Below are 21,766 nucleotides of genomic sequence, written 5' to 3' on the forward strand. Positions count from 1 at the left end.
GGAAGCTGTACGCTGGCTCCCTCGGCCAATAAAGCGAGATGAGCGCCGCAACCTGAGTTGTTCATGACTGGAACTAACGGTCGGGGGTCCCTTTACCTTACCTCTCAGACTCTTGCTTGAAATCCATGGGCTGAATCCAGCAGGATCTTTTAGCAGGAAAGTCCTCTGAGACAGAGCTGCTACCAAAGTAAGACTCTGCTACTTGAGACGAACAGTCACACTGTATAAGGCAACTCTTCAGATGGCCCACAGTTACACCCCAGCCTACAAAGGACGTTGATCTGTGGAGCTTTGAAACCTGACTGGGTCTTGTAGATAAACCACCTCCTAGGGCTAGGCTGACGATAAAATGGGGATAAAGAAAAGAGCCATTTATGCCATCTTGTGCTCCTTGGAGAAAGTGGAGGATATTAAATTGGTACTGCCCTTCACCACAAAGGTCCTAGGAGCACTCGGATGGAGTGCTTTTTTTCCTTAAAAAAAATGTTTAGGGGTGCTCTCATTTTCCTAATCATATTGAAATGCTGCCCCTCAATGAGGCCAAACTTGGATTCACAAAATGTTTAAGGGTCTGCGTCCTCCTAGAAAAAAAGCAATGCTCGGATGTATTGTGGTTCACAACAGAGCCAGAACCACCCATGTGACCCCAGACAGCCGGGGGGGGGGGCGTTGCACACCCCAGTAAGCGACCAGTGGAGGGAGACTGCAAGGTGGTAGATTACCTGTTTTGCCTCTAGCAGCAAAACGTCCCAGGCAGCCCTGACCAGACCGCAGCTACAAATTACTTCACGTTTGAATAGTCTCCCCTTTGCACCCCCTTGCCGATCAAACAGCAAATGTGGGTCAGTACAGGGGGATGTTGCTGAACAGCAGACATGGGGTCACTTCTGGAGTAGAAAATCTAATTACGTAGTTGTGGTAAGTGGCATAGTAAAGTACAGTGGTGCCTCGCAAGACGAAAAGAATCCGTTCTGTGATTCTCTTCGTCTAGCGGTTTTTTCGTCTTGCGAAGCAAGCCCATTGACGGATTAGAGGATTAGCACTATTAGCGGCTTTTAGCAGCTTATCATCTTATCGGATCAGCTGATAAAAGTGTCTTAGCAGCTTAGAAAAAGGGGGGGGGAAGGAAAAAAAAACCAGCAGGAACTCGCAAGACATTTTCGTCTTGCGAAGCAAGCCCATACGAGATTCGTTTTGCGAAGCACCTCCAAAACGGAAAACTCTTTCGTCTAGCGAGTTTTCCGTCTTGCGAGGCATTCGTCTTGCGGGGCACCACTGTAAAAGGGTTTATGACTTTCTGCATCTAGGTCCAAAGGCCTCTCTTCCCCACCCCCAAAAAAACCCTATCTATCTATCTATCTATCTATCTATCTATCTATCTAGTGTGATTATAATTTTGGGATCTCTTTCTCAGAAGGTTTAAGGTATTCAACTGGAATGAGTGTGCAGTGATGTCCGTTTCTGCCAAGTTTGCAGGATGGAAGGGAAAAGAGAGCAGAACAAGTGCACAAGAATTAGCTCAGTTTAATCCATGTTGATCTATATGCAAAAGTCCCTCTTGCTGCTGCTGCTGCTGCTTATACCTTTTGGTGTTCACCCTTCAAAAACTCTGAGAAAGTTGGGGTATCTGATCTGGTTTTCACCATGGGAACAAAGGGCGATCAGCTGGAAGAGAAAAGGAAGGAAAGTCAAGTAGCTGAAATATCTGGTAATATTACCATTTCACTAGCAGGGGGCAGTTTGTAATGTATCTGATACTCAAGAACAAATGCGGCTCCACAGTGTTGAGAAATAGTTTGTTGCCAATAGGAACCCTGAAAAGAGTGGGTCAGGCTAGTAGTGCAATTGCTTTGTATACCGCCCCCCATCACCACAAGTGAGGTCTGAAAAAACGGCACCTCCAAAAACCACTTAAATCCAAAGGGCTCACAACAATGTGGATACTGTAAAAAAAGTGAGTGAGCCACAGAGAGCAATTCAAGAGAAAAGGGCTGGTGTGGAAGGAACCCATATTCAAAAAAACCCAAGGGTCGCTACTTCTAATTTTCTAGGAGAAATTAGGCAAATGGCCCTCTCCTAAATTTATGCCAATTCTAATTACTGCAACTTGAATTGTCAACAGATCTTAGGCTAAGGACACTTCCAAAATGGCAGCAAAGAGGAAGCTTTGTTCACTCATTATCTACTATTTATTTATTTTAAAAATAAAAGTACAGTGGTAACCCGGGTTAAGAACTTAATTCGTTCTGGAGGTCCATTCTTAACCTAAAACTGTTCTTATCCTGAGGTACCACTTTAGCTAACGGGGCCTTCCATTGCTGCCGCGCGATTTCTGTTCTCATCCTGAAGCACAGTTCTTAACCCAAGGTACTATTTCTGAGTTAGCAGAGTCTGTAACCTGAAGCGTCTGTAACCCGAGATACCACTGTAACCCAAAGGTCATGAATACTTTACTGTCACTGTTGATTTTAACTTGTTCCCAGACTCTTCACTGTTCACCAACAGTGAAGAGGAAACTCGCACTGTACCAGAAGTACATTACAAATTCTTTTCAAAAAAGCAGTGCCACTATTTGCTCTTGTTTTATGATTCCATCGTGGCCCCTGCTGCTGACCACGTTGCCTGCCCTTGTCCTAATGTTAGTATACGATATGATGAAAACGGACTCGGAAGCGAGTGCCAGTGAATTCATGAGGATACGTGGGCACCAGACAAGCGGTCAGGTTAGTGCGAATCTCTGCCGTGGCTTTCTTGGCAAAGTTCAGATACGGTGACTATTCCTACTCCTCACCTTCTGGAAAAGGGGGTCATCGACAGGCACTTTGAAGTGGTCACAGAGGGCACAGAACTCTTCTCTGCTGATGAGCCCTGAGCCATCTTTGTCTTGCTGGAGGAACGCTGCCTGCATGCTGCTGTCTGGCAAGTAGTTATGTCTCCTCATGTGCTCCTGTATCTGCTCAGTCAGGGCATCCAGCTCCTGTTTGTCAGGCTCATCTGAAGCTAACCTACAAGGGGGCGGGGGGGAGGAACGTCTTTCACGAGTTGGCAAGTACGCCTCCTCCGTTGTGCACGAGCCCATCTGACTTGGCTACCATGATCTCGAAAGGCTTACGTACAGATCATTAGGGCCGTCACCTTAAAGATGAACAGACTTGGTTGTTCCTTATTCACCAGCCTGTTAGCGAAGCTGATTTAAAATTAGATAAATTTGCATACTGGCGAAACCTCAACAAAGACATTCAAATTACTATTTAATAAATAAAATCTGCCAGAAAGTCTCCTCTTAAAAGGTTTGTTGTTGTTCTAACAGAACGCAGCACCTTACTCCTAACTCACAGCCCCGCTGATTAATCTACTAAATTTTTAGTGAATCCACCTACAAAAGAAAATGATTAAGACTTGTGAATCGTAACCACCGCTGTGGCAAAATTTAACATAATTCTGAGTAAGGTAGGAATCTCGGGTTCTATTTTGCAGCTAGACAAAGCTTTCTGTTTTTCCCATGTTTTTTCTGGTTAAACTGCATAATTCCTAAAGTGGGAAGTTGCACATTTGACTAACAAAGGTACACTAAGAGTAGCCAACCGTTTCCTATATTGGTTCATTGAAACAACTAGGACCAAATATTCTCATTTTCCTCCTAGATATTGTTTCTTTCCTCTACAACTTCCGATAGGTGTCACAATTTGAGACAGTAGGTGGAGAATTGCTCCCCATCAACAAATAGCACCCTGAATGTAAAAAAGGAAAACCCCTCACCAATAGGGTAGAAAGTTTTAGCATGCACCCTTTAAGAGTCTTCAAAATACCGTATTTTTCGCCCTATAGGACGCACTTTTTCCCCTCCAAATATGAAGGGGAAATGTGTGTGCATCCTATGGGGCGAATGCAGGCTGTCGCTGAAGCCTGGAGAGCGAGAGGCATCGGTGCGCACCGACCCCTCTCGCTCTCCAGGCTTCAGGAAGCTCTCCGCAAGCCTTGGGAGCCCGCAGGAGTTCCCGCCGGGCTCCCACGGCTTGCGGAGAGCTGCCTGCATCCTGAAGCCCCGGCTCGCTGAGCAGTCGCGCCAGGGCTTCGGGTAGCTCTGTGCAAGCCGCGGGAGGGCTCCCACGGCTTGCGGAGAGCAGCCTGTTATGGGGACTGGGGAAGCTCGGGCTTCCCCCGCCCCAGCCCCGCGCCTGGGGGGGATTTTTTTTCTTCTTTATTTCCCCCCAAAAAAACTAGGTGCGCCCTATGGGCCGGTGCGCCCTATGGGGCGAAAAATACGGTAAGACATGCACACCCTTGAAATGTTTGAATGGACATGATTAGAATTGATGGAAAACTAACGTAAGCGTATGACGTGGGATGGACTCCCTCAGGGGTTGGACTGTTCTGTGATTCATTTTAAATGCCCTAGTGAATCAGGCAAAATGCCCACCTAGACTAGCACCCCAATTCCCACAGCAACCAGTTGGATGCCTACAAGACGGGCCATGAATGAAAAAGCTCTCTCCCACTCTTACTCCCCAACAGCTAGTAAAGGAAGAGTAGCAGAGGCTCCCTGAGGATTTTCGTGGGACTTCCATAGTGTCCAGGGGACTGCTACAATGATTCCCTCCCCGTGGTGATAATGTAAGACCTGAGTCTGCACAATGCATATAATGGCCCTAGGATGGGCATGGATGGCGTCACGCTAAGAAGCATGGAATGAAGCTTCCCAAGAAGAACCTAATGATGTCTGGAGAAACGTTTGCATGGGTTTTCTTTAAAAGCCCACCTCTTTACTGCCTCAGCTGCTGCCTGGCGAGGTGCGAAGTGATCCCTCATGGACTGCACAACTGCTGGTGGGAAACTCTCCAAATTGCCTTCCATATACTTCAGGACAAATGAATCAGCGTCTACGATGATGAACCTGTGGCTGAACACTGGAATGAAAGAAAAGTAAACCAGTGTTCACCATTAAGCACAAGCTGCACAGACGATCGAGCACTTTCTTTGAAGAATAAGTGTCCAGTCCAAGGGGCCAAAGTTCTCATCTGATCCTGCAGCTTGCAAGTCTCCTTCGCTCTGCAAAGTGGCCAGAGCAAAACTGAGAACAGAACCTTCCATGCCTACAATCACCAGAGAGAAGAATGGTGCCTGATTCTACAGCTCTCTGGCACGTCCTCTGCTGAGTTAAAACATTTTCTGCTTCCGTCTCGATTCCTTATTGCTTTGTTCTCCCTACAATGTAGAGAGTAATGCAAAAGGGATCTGGAGCTCAGAGACCTTAAAGAACTCTGATTCCTCAGCAAAGGGTTCAGCAATGCTTTAGTCAGCTTGTCAGTTCTGAGCTAGTTGGGTTTAAACATTGTGCCTCACAAATGCAAGGGAAATTGGACAAAACGTTTCTAAATGGTCTATTATGACTTCAAGATTTATTATTCAACTGCATGCCAAGATATTGACCAGCACAATAGCAAAGGCAGACTACACTCTGGATAGCTAACAGAGAAAAAACCAGCAACATTACTGTTTTCTACATAAGGTAAAGGTCCATTAGGTCCAGTTGTGGCCGACTCTGGGGTTGCGGCGCTCATCTTGCTTTATTGGCCGAGGGAGCCGGCGTACAGCTTCCGGGTCATGTGGCCAGCCTGACTAAGCCGCTTCTGGCGAAGCAGAGCAGCACACAGAAACGCCGTTAGCCTTCCCGCCGCAGCGGTACCTATTTCTCTACTTGCACTTTGGCGTAAGAGCGTCCAATTTACTTACCTGCTGTCTTCTACTCACCTTCCACCATGGCTCCAATGGTGAAGTCAGCTGGCTCATAGTAAACAGGAATGTCTGTAGTGGACCCTGGCTTGCACACCCTGGTCTTGGCCAGGAATTTGCCTCCAATTCTTCCTGAATTGCGCATAGGTCGTTCATAGATGCTCATCATGTCGGTGGCGAGGCAATAGGAGAGCACAAAATGACGCTTACTGTCTTCAGGATTGGGCGATTCCTGCAGAGATTACATACAGAGGTCACTGCACTGGGAGCAGCAACAGGCAGTACAGCTGGGATGGCACCTTGCACCTGACCGCCCCCCAACTGCGCTGCCACCCCCACCACATCCCGTCTGTCTCTCCATCCTGGTATATAGCACAGCGCCACCACCCTGTTCGCTTCTGTCAGACAGAAAACAACTGAGCTGGCTAGAAATCTGCTTCCAATAAGCTAAGAACTCAGAAAGGCTCTTAAGAAGGTTCTGAAGCACTGGTTCCCAACCCTTTCTTTTTGCCATGCCCCACCTAAAGGTAAAGGTAAAGGTAAAGGTACCCCTGCCCGTACGGGCCAGTCTTGACAGACTCTAGGGTTGTGCGCTCATCTCACTCTATAGGCCGGGAGCCAGCGCTGTCCACAGACACTTCAGGGTCACGTGGGCAGCGTGACGAAGCTGCTCCGGCGAGCCAGCGCAGCACACGGAACGCCGTTTACCTTTCCGCTGGTAAGCAGTCCCTATTTGTCTACTTGCACCCGGGGGTGCTTTCGAACTGCTAGATTGGCAGGCGCTGGGACCGAACGACGGGAGCTCACCCCACCGCGGGGATTCGAACCGCCGACCATGCAATTGGCAAGTCCTAGGCGCTGAGGTTTTAAGCACCTCTAAAATCCTGATGCCCCCCTCCCTGTGACATATAATTCTTATTATTCAAAAAGTGATCTTCTATTCACGTGGAGAAAGTCTAAAAGGCCATTCACTGTTAATAACTCATTCTTGAATTGCCCCCCTTAAAAATCAAATTGCCCCCCTGTGGGAACCATGGCTCTAAAGGACGTGACAGGGCACATTTCTCACAGCCTGTTCCTGTAAAAAACAGGGTCACCATTTGTAAATTCAACCGCTGTCATATCTGTTATTTGTTAACGGTTTGTAGTTCTGATGCTTGACTTTGCTGAGAAGGTTGAGGATGCAATGAGGAAAATGGGAGACATTACTAAGGCAATACAGCAGGAATATGTGCCACCTTTTATCACAGCCTCTGCTACTCTTTTCCTTCCTTCAGTGCCTCCTCACTGTTATGCTGCAGATTAAAACTCCTCAGCACAGGGAATTTTGCTTTTTTGCCATTTAAAGCCATGGCTTTAAATGCCATGTACACTGATGAAGAAATAACATCACTAAACCGATACCCTGAGATGTTGAACGCATCATGAAAAGGGTTAACATTAGGACGGCAAGCCTTAATGAGTAAATTGATCAATGGATGCTGCAAACCAAATGCTGTCTGCATCAAGACTGGGCAGCAGGGTACATGTCCCTCCATGCAGCCCTGACGGACTCTGCTTGCAGAGTAATGCCAACATCGCTCTGCTGGTATGGACCTCCCTGTTCCACCTGCTGAAGGGATCCCTGTGTGTGGCAGAGCATTCCAGGCTGGGCAGAGGTTGAGCTGGCTTCTGATCTACTGGGTCCTGAGCCCGGGGCAGTGCCCTCACTTGTTGGCATCAGGCCCAATCTGGGGCGGATCACAGAGCCAGCTCCAGACTGGCACAGTGACCTGCCTGTTCCCTTCTGCCCCAGCCAGCCAGCGAGCAGCAGCAGGCCAGGTGAAGCAGTGTCCCCGATGCCTCATTTAGGATTTGCCCCTGCCTAGGCACTCCTACTTTTGGAGTAATCTTCCATGCTACACAAAAATCCAATCATTTGGGGGTTTGAAAGATTGCCCTTAGAGATGAGAACACCCAATCTCCAAAACCCACCCCTCCCTCCAGAAAGCACATCAGGACATCTCACCATCCTAACTGCATAGCGCAACACTTTGCGGTCGTTCTCTAGCATCTTGAGAACGTTCTTCTTGGGCGCTTGAGGAATCAGACTGAAGCAGTTTTGGAGAGAGTCTTCAAGGAAACCAAAACCGTTGTATGGAGGGATTTCCTGCAGAGGAAAGAAGCCACAAATAATGAATTATAATGCAATGCTGTGGACTTCATTCACTTTGCACCTTCTGTTGTATCACCATTATCTTCCATTACAGCAGAGATGAGGGGGGGGGGGGAATAGTCCTCTGTCAATACCCTCTGACGCGTCCCAGCTAACTTCATCCCCAAGTTTCTGCTGGTGTCAGATCTCTGGTGTTATGTCAGTTGCCAGACCATCCTTTGTAGAACTGATCGCTCCCTGTCTGCCTTGGAGAGCTGAGTTTTATTGAGGGGAGCTAATGACAGCGGATGATCTCCCAACAGCTGTCAGTCAGTATCCCATTTTTGGAATTCGATACTCGTTAGAGGAGGCTGCCCTCCAACTTAACGTGAAAATGCAGTTTGTCCAATTGAATTGGGGAGGGGGGGGAGTGAGGATGTCTCTCTGGCGTGCAGCCTTAACAGAGCCCCTGTGAGGCTCCATCTTGAACCTACATATGGTTCAACATTGATGGGGGAAAGATGCATAATCATTTGACTGCAGAGCTTATGCTAAGCTAACCACTAAAAAAAGGACCAGAATGCTTTAGGAATGGTTGCTGTGGCTTGCCAAGACTCCATAAGCAGAGAAGTGTTTGCATGTAATAATAATAATAATAATAATAATAATAATAATAATAATAATAATAATAATAATAATTTATTATTTATGACCCGCCCATCTGGCTGAGTCTCCCCAGCCACTCTGGGCGGCTCCCAATCACATGTTAAAAACAATACAGCATTAAATATTAAAAAAACTTCCCTAAACAGGGTTGCCTTCAGATGTCTTTTAAAAATAGGATAACTACTTATTTCTTTGACATCTGAAGGGAGGGTGTTCCACAGGGCGGGCGCCACTACCAAGAAGGCCCTCTGCCTGGTTCCCTGTAGCCTCACTTCTCGCAATGAGGGAACCACCAGAAGGCCCTCAGCGCTGGATCTCAGTCTCTGGGCAGAACGATATGGGTGGAGACGCTCCTTCAGGTATAGAGGACCGAGGCCGTTTAGGGCTTTAAAGCACCAACACTTTGAATTGTGCTCAGAAACGTACTGGAAGCCAATGCAGATCTCTCAGGACTGGTGTTATGTGGTCTCTGCGGCCACTCCCAGTCCCCAGTCTAGCTGCCGCATTCTGGATTAATTGCAGTTTCCAAGTCACCTTCAAAGGTGGCCCCTTACTCAGTTCAGTTTCCTTGCAAGAAAGCAGGGCAGGGACTGGAGCCTTAGCCTTGAGTCAAACCCCGATCGCTCTTCCATCTTCCCCCTTCCTGCTCCCTGCCATTACCTGCTTGATTTCCTCTGGAGGTGGCTTCCTTACATCGACTGGATGGAAGTCAGTGATGCCAAACTTATCCTGATAAAACTGCCGCGTGAACTCATCACAATCATAGATGAAAAAAGAGCGCCCAAGGAGCGTAGTGGATTTGCCAACGGCAAAATCTTTAGCCGTGAACCATTCCAGGACCTCCTGATCAGAGATCTCCAGCACACAAGTTGGGAAGGGTCCTAGTGGAAGAAAGAGGGTTAGATGAATGAAAATAAGGTTATCAAAATACAAATTTAGAAGTTTAAAAGTCAAATGGTTTTCAGCAGTAATGTTTAAGTTAAAAGAAAAGAAAGGGCAAAAACTAAATGAAATTAAGGGAGAGGACTTGCTGAATAAATAATTGGAAATTGGAATACAGAAAGGGGAGGTAGGAGGAGGTCAGCGAACTAAGGTATAAGAAAATAAGGGATTGAAATTATACTTGTTTTTTGTCTGTGTTTTGTTTGTGTGTATATATAATCCTTGAAAATCTCAATAAATATCTATTTTAAAAAAAAGAAAGAGGGTTAGATGTGTCCTGCCTCCGATTACTCCTAAGGAAGGAGAGTATTCAGCTGTCGAAAGAAGGACAAACTACCGTATTTTTCGCTCTATAAGACACACTTTTCCCCTCCTTAAAAGTAAGGGGAAATGTGTGTGCGTCTTATGGAGCGAATGCAGGCTGTGCAGCTATCCCAGAAGCCAGAACAGCAAGAGGGATCGCTGCTTTCGCTGTGCGATTCAGAATATTTTTTTCTTGTTTTCCTCCTCCAAAAATAGGTGCGTCTTATGGTCTGGTGTGTCTTACAGAGCGAAAAATACGGTATCTCCGGGGACAAACAGTCGCAGTGGTGATAACACTGCAGCCTCAGTGCCTCAGCAATTTAAATGGGACAAGCAATTTTAAACAGATCAAAACTGATCATGTTTAAACTCTGGAAGTAATTTCCAAAGGATCTCAGAATGTATCATCAGGCAATATTTAGAAAACTAAAGAAAATGCAGCAAGCATCCTTCAGAAAGACAAGAGTACATTTAGGACTTTAGACAGCAATGTGATCAGAACAAGGCATTTAACTGGTATGGTGGATAACTGCTTTAACCCCATCGGCTAAGGGAGCTGGGCATGTTTAGCCTGGAGAAGAGGAGGTTAAGGGGTGACATGATAGCCATGTTCAGATATATAAAAGGATGTCACATAGAGGAGGGAGAAAGGTTGTTTTCTGCTGCTCCAGAGAAGCGGACACGGAGCAATGGATCCAAACTACAAGAAAGAAGATTCCACCTAAACATTAGGAAGAACTTCCTGACAGTAAGAGCTGTTCGACAGTGGAATTTGCTGCCAAGGAGTGTGGTGGACTCTCCTTCTTTGGAGGTCTTTAAGCAGAGGCTTGACAAACATTTGTCAGGAGTGCTCTGATGGTGTTTCCTGCTTGGCAGGGGGTTGGACTCGATGGCCCTTATGGTCAACTCTATGATTCTATGATTCTTAGCATGCTAGAAGACCTGTCTAATTCTACCAAAACTGTCTGAAAAGGGGCCCTCTCCCAGTCTCACACACACGTCTCATCCTGGCTACTGCCTGCCATAGATCAAGCTCCCACTTTCCCATATTAATGCCTTCAGGGCTGTTTTCCAGCCGGTGCTAACCAGAGCTCAGTTCCAGCACCATTGCCATTCTAAGAGAACAAAGGAGAAGTTCCAGCACCTCCTTTTCTAGAAAAATAGCACTGAATGCGTTCCTGGTATACAAAATGTTAATGGGATTCACACTGCACCCAAATACTCTTGCTTGCACACATACCTTCTGCACACCTATTTTTCCAGTTAGGTATTCCTTTTACACATCAACCCTAAAAGAGAAAGCACAGGTGCCCTTTACCTTTCTTCTCTGCAAGTTTTTTGGGCAGGTGCTGGCGCCTTATCAGCACAGGGAAGGGGTCTCTGCCGTCATTCCGCTCATGCACCTCCCGGACCTCCACGGTGTCGTCTGCCAAGTAGTAGTGGATGATGAAACGCCGGTTCTCACCAAACATGCTCTCGGTATCATCCCACATGGCATAGAAGCGAAGGACCTGTAAGGCGCAGGAGGGGCCAGAACTCAGGGTGAGAGAGAACAGACTTTGCCCAGCCCCACTGAATCTCAGCCTCCACTGAAAAAGGCCCTAAGAAAAAGATGCAGTCAGAGGAGGCAGTCTTAGATGATGATGATGAAGATGATGATGTTGATGATGATGATGATGATGAAGAAGAATTTATTTGTACCCCAGCTTTTCCCCTGGCGGGGCTCAAAGGCAGCTTACAGATAAAAACCAAGTATTGCTAAAAACACAGGGAAAACAACAATTAAAACACAATTAAACATTAATAGAATTAAAACTACATGCATATAAGAATCTGTTTAAAACATGCTGAATTGGATTTAGATGGTCTGACTTAGTACAAGGCAGCTGTGTAAATCATATGAGAATGCCAGTAATAAGCCCAAGTTCTAAATAAAGGAAGGGAGAGAGGGAGAAAAGGACAGTGGCGTAGCGTGGGGGGTGCAGGGGGGGCCGGCCGCACCGGGCACAACATCTGGGGGTTAGGGTTAGGGGGCGCAAATCCACGGGTTAGGGGGTGCAAATTACTTGCCTTGCCCCGGGTGCTGACAACCCACGCTACGCCACTGGGAAAGGAGGAAGGGAGAAAGAAAGAAAGAAAGAAAGAAAGAAAGAAAGAAAGAAAGAAAGAGAAGAAAAGTCTCTGTTTCATACAGGTACGTTATTATAATTATTATTATTATTCAGACTGCCTTTTTAGTGCTTAATCTTCTCCTGTTTTAATGGTTTTGTTTACTTACATGTTTTATTGATTGCTATTTTCTTGATTTTATCATAGGGGGCTAGTTTCCTGCTTTGAATTTACGATGTATTATTTATTATTATTATTATTATTATTATTATTATTATTATTATTATTATAACTACTACTACTGGTAGTAGTAGTATTAATCATCATCATCATTATATAGAAAGGTGTGTGAGAAAGAATCTGAAATAGAACAAACCAGAGACTCACCTTCTTGTCAAAGGCCAAAAACTGCTTGAGTTGGTCGAAATCTGAGGGTGTGACATATGTGCGCAGAGGCATCTTACGCAGCTCTGTGTAAGGGTCAAAAATCATTCTCTCCGGAGGGTTCAGTTCTATTCCCTGGCTCTCCAGAAAAGTCTAGGAAAAGACAGCCATGTCATTAATACCAGGCTAAAGACAGCAAGGAACTGCAGAACAGCAAAGGGGCTTCGCTTTACAAAATCTCCATCCAAGGGGCAATTTAATCCAAGACAAGGAAGTCATAAGTCACTTAATTTCGCCAGCCAGAAACATCATGACTAGACACTGGAAGGACCTATCAGGAGTGAACACAGACAGACCACTGCTATCAAAATGTATGGGAAAGTTGACCAACAAACTTAAACTAGCACAGGGACAAACAAAGGAGGATGACTTCACCCTGGTGTGGTTCCTGTTCATCACACAGCACAACATGACAATAGCATACAAATCAGTGTGGCTTAACAGACCCAACAACCTGTCTCCCCAAACACATACAAACAAACAAACCGCATTGCAATCAACAGAACACAATCAACCAAGCTCAGGAACCCCCTGATCTATCACAATATCGACAAATATATATATATATATATATATATATATATATATATATATATATATATATGCTTTCGTAGATTTTCACGGGTACAGGAATGCAGGTTTTGGTGTCTTCGGGTGTCTTCCCGTGTAAGAGTCGGGGTGTCTGGGCGACGTTTCGACGAGGTCTCACTCGTCATCTTCAGGCTGGTGCTTTCGGCTTCTTGTTACTGGAACAGAGCAGAATCTGGTGTTTGAGTTCCTATAAATACTGTTGAGGGGTGTGGTGTATAGTCTCCAACGTTCTGGGCAGAGAGGAAGTTCCTAGATTAGTGTGCCTTTTCTTCTTTTGTTCCTTAATTACTTGAGGGATATCTTGAGTGATTTCATGAGTGATATTCTGAATACCACTGGGTGGGTCATTAAGTGTAGATTAGTTGCTAAAGCTTTTGTGTCTTGACCTCTTGAGCTTGTGAAGAGTTTTTCTGAGAAGATGGCTGTGCTGCATTTAGTTGTGCTCTGGCTTGGCTTCGTGTATAGGGGCGAGCTGTGATTTTGTGCCTTGTGCCAGCCAGATCTGTGTAGGGATTGCAGGGGGGTGCAGCATCCGGAGGTGCCACTATAGTTTGGCTACTGGATGGAGTCTGTAATATGTCTGTGGAGAGGGTCTGGGTTTGGGTCTGGTGTGGTTGATTGGTGACGGCGTTCTGTGTGCCTCTGGTTCTGGTGTCGGTTTTTGTGGGGAGGGCTAATTTCCAGATGTCTGGCAGGCGGGACGTGTCGTCACGCTTGTTCATGTTGTGAGGGTGTTTCTCTATCTCGATGGCTTCCATGATTATTCTCTTGTGGTGATGTTCCATGTTAAAGAGCAATTTGGAATCTGCAAAATTAATTTCGTGTCCTGTTTCTTTCATGTGTTGGAAAAGAGAGGAAGTTTTTTCTTCTTTTTTGACGGCATTCTTGTGTTCTGCGATACGTGCATTTATTCGTCTGTTTGTTTGTCCAATGTACGTGGCTGGGCAGACTTTGCAGGGTATTTCATAGACCCCTTGGTTTTCCAGCTGGATTTTGTCTTTTGGGTTTCTGAGGATATTGGCTATTTTTTGGTTGGTGCAGAAGGCTGTTTTGATATTGTGTTTATGGAGGATTTTGCTAATTTTGTCTGTAGTGCCCTTGATATAAGGAAGGAGGGCCATGCCATTGTTTTCTTCTGTGTCTTGGTTTTTGGGGGGTGTTTCTTTTTGGATTAGCTTCGTAACCTTGTTTTTCTGGTATCCATTGGCGATTAACACATTTGAGAGATTCTGTAACTCAGTTGTCAAGTGGTCTTTGTCAGCCAGGCGTTTGGTTCTGGAGATGAGAGTCTTGGCTACGGAGTTTATTTGTGCAGGGTGGTGGTGTGATTGAGCATGTAAGTAGCGGTTGGTGTGTGTTTTTTTTCCGGTAGATAGTGTGTCCTAGGGAGCCATCAGGTTTTTTGTAGATTAGGACGTCAAGAAAGGGGAGTTGGTTGTTGTCTTCTATTTCCATAGTGAATTGTATTTTGGGGTGTAGGCTGTTGAGATGTGTGAGGAAGCTATCTAGTTTTTCTTTCCCGTGTGGCCAAATTACAAAGGTGTCGTCAACATATCTGAGCCAAAGTTTGGGTTTGTGTTCTGACTTGTCTAAAGCATTGGTTTCAAAGTGTTCCATGTACAAATTTGCGATGACCGGTGAGAGGGGTGATCCCACAATGGACAAAGATACAAACAGATAGAAGGAGCACCTATGGGATCACCCCTCTCACCGGTCATCGCAAATTTGTACATGGAACACTTTGAAACCAATGCTTTAGACAAGTCAGAACACAAACCCAAACTTTGGCTCAGATATGTTGACGACACCTTTGTAATTTGGCCACACGGGAAAGAAAAACTAGATAGCTTCCTCACACATCTCAACAGCCTACACCCCAAAATACAATTCACTATGGAAATAGAAGACAACAACCAACTCCCCTTTCTTGACGTCCTAATCTACAAAAAACCTGATGGCTCCCTAGGACACACTATCTACCGGAAAAAAACACACACCAACCGCTACTTACATGCTCAATCACACCACCACCCTGCACAAATAAACTCCGTAGCCAAGACTCTCATCTCCAGAACCAAACGCCTGGCTGACAAAGACCACTTGACAACTGAGTTACAGAATCTCTCAAATGTGTTAATCGCCAATGGATACCAGAAAAACAAGGTTACGAAGCTAATCCAAAAAGAAACACCCCCCAAAAACCAAGACACAGAAGAAAACAATGGCATGGCCCTCCTTCCTTATATCAAGGGCACTACAGACAAAATTAGCAAAATCCTCCATAAACACAATATCAAAACAGCCTTCTGCACCAACCAAAAAATAGCCAATATCCTCAGAAACCCAAAAGACAAAATCCAGCTGGAAAACCAAGGGGTCTATGAAATACCCTGCAAAGTCTGCCCAGCCACGTACATTGGACAAACAAACAGACGAATAAATGCACGTATCGCAGAACACAAGAATGCCGTCAAAAAAGAAGAAAAAACTTCCTCTCTTTTCCAACACATGAAAGAAACAGGACACGAAATTAATTTTGCAGATTCCAAATTGCTCTTTAACATGGAACATCACCACAAGAGAATAATCATGGAAGCCATCGAGATAGAGAAACACCCTCACAACATGAACAAGCGTGACGACACGTCCCGCCTGCCAGACATCTGGAAATTAGCCCTCCCCACAAAAACCGACACCAGAACCAGAGGCACACAGAACGCCGTCACCAATCAACCACACCAGACCCAAACCCAGACCCTCTCCACAGACATATTACAGACTCCATCCAGTAGCCAAACTATAGTGGCACCTCCGGATGCTGCACCCCCCTGCAATCTCTACACAGATCTGGCTGGCACAAGGCACAAAATCACAGCTCGCCCCTATACACGAAGCCAAGCCAGAGCACAACTAAATGCAGCACAGCCATCTTCTCAGAAAAACTCTTCACAAGCTCAAGAGGTCAAGACACAAAAGCTTTAGCAACTAATCTACACTTAATGACCCACCCAGTGGTATTCAGAATATCACTCATGAAATCACTCAAGATATCCCTCAAGTAATTAAGGAACAAAAGAAGAAAAGGCACACTAATCTAGGAACTTCCTCTCTGCCCAGAACGTTGGAGACTATACACCACACCCCTCAACAGTATTTATAGGAACTCAAACACCAGATTCTGCTCTGTTCCAGTAACAAGAAGCCGAAAGCACCAGCCTGAAGATGACGAGTGAGACCTCGTCGAAACGTCGCACAGACACCCCGACTCTTACACGGGAAGACACCCGAAGACACCAAAACCTGCATATATATATATATATATATATATATATATATATATATATATGTGGACCTACTCACGGGATGCTGACCCAACCCCCTACCATAGGTATGGCCAAACTTGGCCCGCCAGCTGTTTTGGGACTACAACTCCCATCATCCCTAGCTAACAGGACCAGTGGTCAGGCATGATGGGAACTGTAGTCCCAAAACAGCTGAAGGGCCAAGTTTGGCCATGCCTGCCCTACCACTAACACTAGGCAACAGAACAAAAGAACAATACAACCCCCCACCTCTCTCCCCCCAACTGTAAGATGTCTGTGACAAAAGTGTCTCCCTAAATAAAAATGAACTGTGAAAAAGAATCTATGAATTGAAAGGGGAGACAAAAGATGTATGTTTCCCTCTCTATCTGTTTTGTAACACGTCTATTGCAATACTGCAATTGACTCATTTCCTACTTTTCTGGAAATGAGCGGCCCAGGTGCCAGTACCTGGGTGAAGGCATCACAATCAACGATCCGGAAGGTCTTGCCATAGATAGTGATGTTGATTCCTCTGTTCAGGTCTTTCCAATGATAATGGTCCCCACGATCGTTCTTGGGCAGACGTTGACGTTTGATGAACTTGCCCTGGGGAATCCCAGAGTTTTCCACAATGGGCTCCATGACAGACATGCTATCGTCTTCCAGGTAATAATAAATGCCCACTTGGCGGATGCGGAAATGCTCTTCTGTAGATATGGGGACGTCTTCCTGAAAGTAACCGTCAAACTTCAGCACCTGCAGGGAAAAGAGCCCCATGAGACACAAGGCATTTATTTCATGGTAAAATCGCAGGAGACACCCTTGCAGAAGAATGTGTCGTTTTAGGAGGTGAAACTTAATTTTTGCAAATTTCTTTAGTGAAGGTTCTTAAAAATATGTTTTTGAGTCTGCTATTATTTTTGTGCTTGGACAACATTTAGCTTGGTAAGTCTACATTTGATGGAGAAGAACATAAACTGCTTTGGGAAAACCAAAGAATTTAAATTTTACCTTCTCAGAATACCAGGTAATGCTAAATAAGTAATAATAATAATATTAATATATAATAATAACTGCAAATACTTGGCAATCTTTTTTAAGAAAAAAAATACTGAAACTTTTCAACATACAATACAATAAAAAACAAACTAATCTAGGTAAAAAGAAAACAACCAAAAAAGAAAAGGAAAAGGGGGAAGGCAAAGCTCTCTATCAGAGGCAGATCTTAACCCTTGTCTCACACAAAAGAAGGTGGAATATTCAAGCTCTTATACATGATATAACTGCAAGTATTTGGCACTTATTTCTATGCAGTTTTGCACACATTTTGCCTTAACTAAATTATTTTACAAAACTAACATATTAATGTAACCAAAATATCTTTTGGATTCCCAAGTCATGGTACAACTATTTTAGCAACCGTGGTTTTCTGGAATTTGAAAGCTGAAAAATTCAGCGCGCCCTTCTCTTGTAGGGAGCGGGAGCACATGGGGACATGCTAAACCCAGGAGATATAAAAGGATATGGTGTCTCAGGAAACAGGAGGAAAGCTCCATCCAACATGAGACCAATGGCAGCAACTAGCTGCCCAATGGTCTCCATTCCCTTTAGTCCTGTGAAAATAGGTCAGGTGGGCCTAAGATGTGACCCTGAGGTTAAATGTCTTTCGACCAAGAGGAATTTGGAGAAAATAAAACAAGAACTTTCTTTCCTCAGCACTGGTGATCATGGAGAATGAGCTTGTTCGGGGTGCAATTATAGGGTGTACTGAATTAATTACATTTTTATATTGATATGAGCTGTCTTAAAGTTTAAAGAGAAAGGCTGTCTATAAGTGTAGAAATGTTTTAATAAATTAACTGCTAGATACCAACAATAAACATCTAATCAGTCTTTAATTGTTGCTGAAAAGGCATGCCTGTACTTTCATATTATTAAAGTGGTTTGTTCAGACAACACCTAATACTATGGACTATCCCAATTTGCATTCTACCTAGATATTGATCAACAATTAGTACCTCAGAAAACAGGTACTGATTTTCTCATAAAAGCATATACGACGATTTTATCATCTGCATGGTGTGAAGAAAACCACATTTTCTCACCAGCTGTTTTTTTTGTTGTTGTTTTTTTGCTCTGTGGAGGTTAATTCCAGACTTAAGCTAACTACACACCATAGATTTAAAGCACTTTATTTCTCCAAATAAGCCTGGGAACTGCGGTTTACCCCTCGCAGAGCTGAAATTCCCAGCACCCATAAAAAATACAATTTCTGGGATACTTTTGGGGGGCATCACATGCTTTAAATGCATGGAGTCCTCTTGAGAGAGAAAAAACAGCTGGGAAGAGGCGATTTGGGGAAGGAAACATGGGCAGAAAGAACTTGCCCTTAGTAAACTTTAAATTCTCCTCCTCCACTGGACTGGGATTCAGCTGTGACTCAGTTCTGACACAAAACTCTGACACCTGCACACCTAGATTAGTCCACGCAGCACAGTTCTGAAAACAGAAACATGAATATGCTCATCAGTTCTCTTGCCATCATTAATCTCTTCCAACTATCCGGACTGGCAGCCTTCTAGCTTCTAGAACTCTTAGGACACTGAAACAGCATGGTTTCTAAGAAAAGAATTTCCTTTTCAAGCCAGGCTTTGGTTGTCTTTTGCCAAAGACATATTTGAAAATAATGTTTTCTAAAATCAATCATTCCCTGAGCTTCCCAATAGACACTTTTCCAGGACTGGGCATTTCTGAAATGAGATGTTTTTGAACCATACCTTTTTGTCAAAAGCCACATGGGCCGGGATGAAGTCTGAAGGTGGGGCTTGCTTGGCTTGGCCGTAGGTCAAAGTGGGTCTCTTGTTGGCCAGTTCATCCAGTTCAGCTGGGGACAACTGGTTGACATGCAGCCGTTGGCCACCGATCCCTGTGGTTGGAAGCCGCTTAAACGCAAAGCCATTCTTGTAACCCAAGGTCTGAGAGCGATGAAAGGCAGTTTTCTAAGGGAAGAAAGAAAACCAAGAGTTGGATGTGGGGCAGATCACTGTCATTGGTGAGCAAAGGTGCATAATGTACAGCGGCTGGGGGTGGGAACACCCTGCGTAGTGGGATAGGGTCAGAGCACACGCCGTGATCCTTGGCATGAAATTGTGGGAGTTGCATGAGTTCTCCAGTTCCCAGCCATGCAGCCGGGAGACAGGGGGAAGGATTTTGCACCTCAAAAATGCCAGGCAGACCTGCTGGATGCCTTTAGAAGTGGCTTATTTATAGGAGGTGCCTCCAAACGCTTTAACGAAGGATGATCAGGATCCATTCCAGGGATATGGAGTTATTCCTAAGGCATGCCACTCTTCCAAACACAAACACAATCCTCTCCCTCTGAAACTTTAAATCGCTTCCACCTTCTTCTTCCACAATCTTGCACATCAAAGTGCAAGTAGATCAATAGGTACCACTCTGGCGGGAAGGTAAATGGCGTTTCCATGCGCTGCTCTGGTTTCGCCAGAAGCGGCTAAGTCATGCTGGCCACATGACCCGGAAGCTGTTCGCCAGCTCCCTCGGCCAGTAAAGCAAGATGAGCGCCACAACCCCAGAGTCGGTCACGACTGGACCTGATGGTCAGGGGTCCCTTTACCTTTAGGTCCATAAATTACCATAAAGCATAAACAGTCATACCTCGGGGTTGAAATAGCAGTGGGATGAATATTTTCGGGTTGCGCTCCGCGGTGACCCAAAAGTAACGGCGCGCATTACTTGCGGGTTTCTCCGCTCACGCATGAGCAGGCGCTCGAAATGACGTCACGCGCATGCGCAGAAGTGGTGAAACACGGCCCGCACATGCGCAGACGCGTCTTACGTTTACTTCAAGATGCGAACGGGGCTCTGGAACGGATCCCGTTCGTATCCAGAGGTACCACTATATTCAACACAGAAAAACACGACAATCGGTTGTTGACAAAGGACAGCTGGACATATAAAGAACCCCGTTACCTCCAGTAGCTTAGGGCCCCATCCAACCTCAATCCGGCCCTGGGGCCCGGCATTCAGCCCCCCCCCCCGCTCCCCGCAAAGACCCTCCTTCCGCGGGGCGAGCGGGGCGCAGGCAGCGGCGCTTTCTGCGCCCCGCGTCCCGGGAAAGGAGCGCGGCTCCGGGGCCGGCGGGGCGCCTGTGCTCACCGTGGGGTCCCGGAACGACGAGCCCGGCAGGAGGGGCAGCCCTTGCACCGGCTGCGAGCTCATGGCGCCCAGCCTCGGCGGCCAGGCGGCTCCCTTCCCCGTTCGCAGCCGGGCAACGCGCGCGTTTCCTCGGCGACCGGCGACGCGCCGAGATGGAGCGCCCTTCCTTGCGCGCGCTTTGCGCAGCCCCTCCTCCTCCGCCTGCTTCCCGCTCCCTCCCAGCAAAAAAGTCGGGGGGGGGACCCCTCTGCTTCTTGCATTTCCTCGAATCGTAGAGTTGCCCCCCTCCAATATGTTGGGGCGAGGGGGGCACGGAAGAGACCTCGACCCCTAGGAGTTGGCACCAATGCTTACAGTGTAATTTTAGCATCGTGGCAGGTGCTTCTATATGGAAAAAAAAATGCTTAGGACCGGATAGAGTGCGTTTCTTACAAAATGACTCTGAACTTTTTGTAGATGAATTTTAAAAGTGGCATGGCATTGCTAGTGAAACGCCCCCACCCCTACCTAATTTGCAAGGAAAAGAGACAAGACACTTTCCATGGAAAGTGAAGTTGCTTCCAGGACAATTCTCACCATTTTGCCAGAGTTCTTTGCTGCTTCCCCCCCAACCAACCACCCCATGGAACAATTTCTCCCATAAGTTCCACTAAGAGACTTCTCTTTCCTTTCAGATTCAGTGACAAAATACACAGCTGACTGGAATATTTCTTTTAAATTTCTCAACTTTTATTCTTGATTCCCTTCAGCGTTTGTTAATACAGTATAAATGTGCAAATGTTCCGGACAATACAGACTTCAGGAGATAAACAAGGAGAAGTCATTTGTGCAGTATCAAAACTAACACCCCTTGGTTGAAAAAAGAAAATACAACCCCTCCTCCCTTATTTTTAATGTATTTTTTAAAATTGTCATTAAAAACCATCCCTTGAAAGGCATTAAGTACACAAAACACACCAAAAGCACTTAGTATGTGCTCCTCTAATTACGTACTGGAAACAATAAATTCACATAACTCAGCCCTTGTTCTGCCTAAACACCACACCTGAACAGTTGAAATTTATTTATTTATTAAATTCATACCCTGCCCAAGCCCATGAACAACAATATATGAGGCCGCAGATGACATTCTCATCCCCCAATTCTTGGTGAGCATGTATTATTGTAAATAGGCCTACATTTTCAATTGCTGTTAATTATCTAGACGTAATGGCGTCTGCAAAGTAAAAGTTGCAGGTTTCTGTCTGATTGTTCTATAGAAAATAATCAGTTTTACTTTACCTGACAACAAACCTTTGAATTAACACATCTGTCCTGGCTAAGTCTCCTTGGAAATGTAGAGAAGGAGTGGCAGCAACTGATT

The 21,766-nt window shown here is 45.5% G+C and overlaps 1 protein-coding gene across 1 annotated transcript; it reads right to left on the reverse strand.

Moving 5' to 3' along the window:
- Positions 1 to 1,504: 1,504 nt before the first annotated feature.
- Positions 1,505 to 20,555, reverse strand: EFHC1 (EF-hand domain containing 1). The gene is made up of 11 exons (XM_082216382.1): positions 20,404 to 20,555; positions 19,005 to 19,226; positions 16,696 to 16,983; positions 12,275 to 12,424; positions 11,097 to 11,289; positions 9,194 to 9,414; positions 7,742 to 7,882; positions 5,752 to 5,965; positions 4,760 to 4,907; positions 2,792 to 3,005; positions 1,505 to 1,665 (listed from the first exon to the last, which is right to left on the reverse strand). The coding sequence occupies exons 1-11, from the start codon at positions 20,464 to 20,466 to the stop codon at positions 1,594 to 1,596; spliced, it is 1,926 nt and encodes a 641-aa protein (XP_082072508.1). The 5' UTR covers positions 20,467 to 20,555; the 3' UTR covers positions 1,505 to 1,593.
- Positions 20,556 to 21,766: the final 1,211 nt, after the last annotated feature.

The sequence above is a fragment of the Podarcis vaucheri genome, assembly GCF_965113315.1.
Source record: "Podarcis vaucheri genome assembly, chromosome: 3".
Taxonomy (NCBI): Eukaryota; Metazoa; Chordata; class Lepidosauria; order Squamata; family Lacertidae; genus Podarcis; species Podarcis vaucheri.

Excerpts from the sequence above, each read along its gene's own strand:
- EFHC1 (XM_082216382.1), bottom strand. The coding sequence starts at position 20,466 with ATGAGCTCGCAGCCGGTGCAAGGGCTGCCCCTCCTGCCGGGCTCGTCG. Across the intron at positions 19,227-20,403 it reads CGTCGTTCCGGGACCCCACG|AAAACTGCCTTTCATCGCTC; the intron begins GTGAGCACAGGC and ends TTCTTCCCTTAG. Across the intron at positions 16,984-19,004 it reads ATGTGGCTTTTGACAAAAAG|GTGCTGAAGTTTGACGGTTA; the intron begins GTATGGTTCAAA and ends TTTTCCCTGCAG.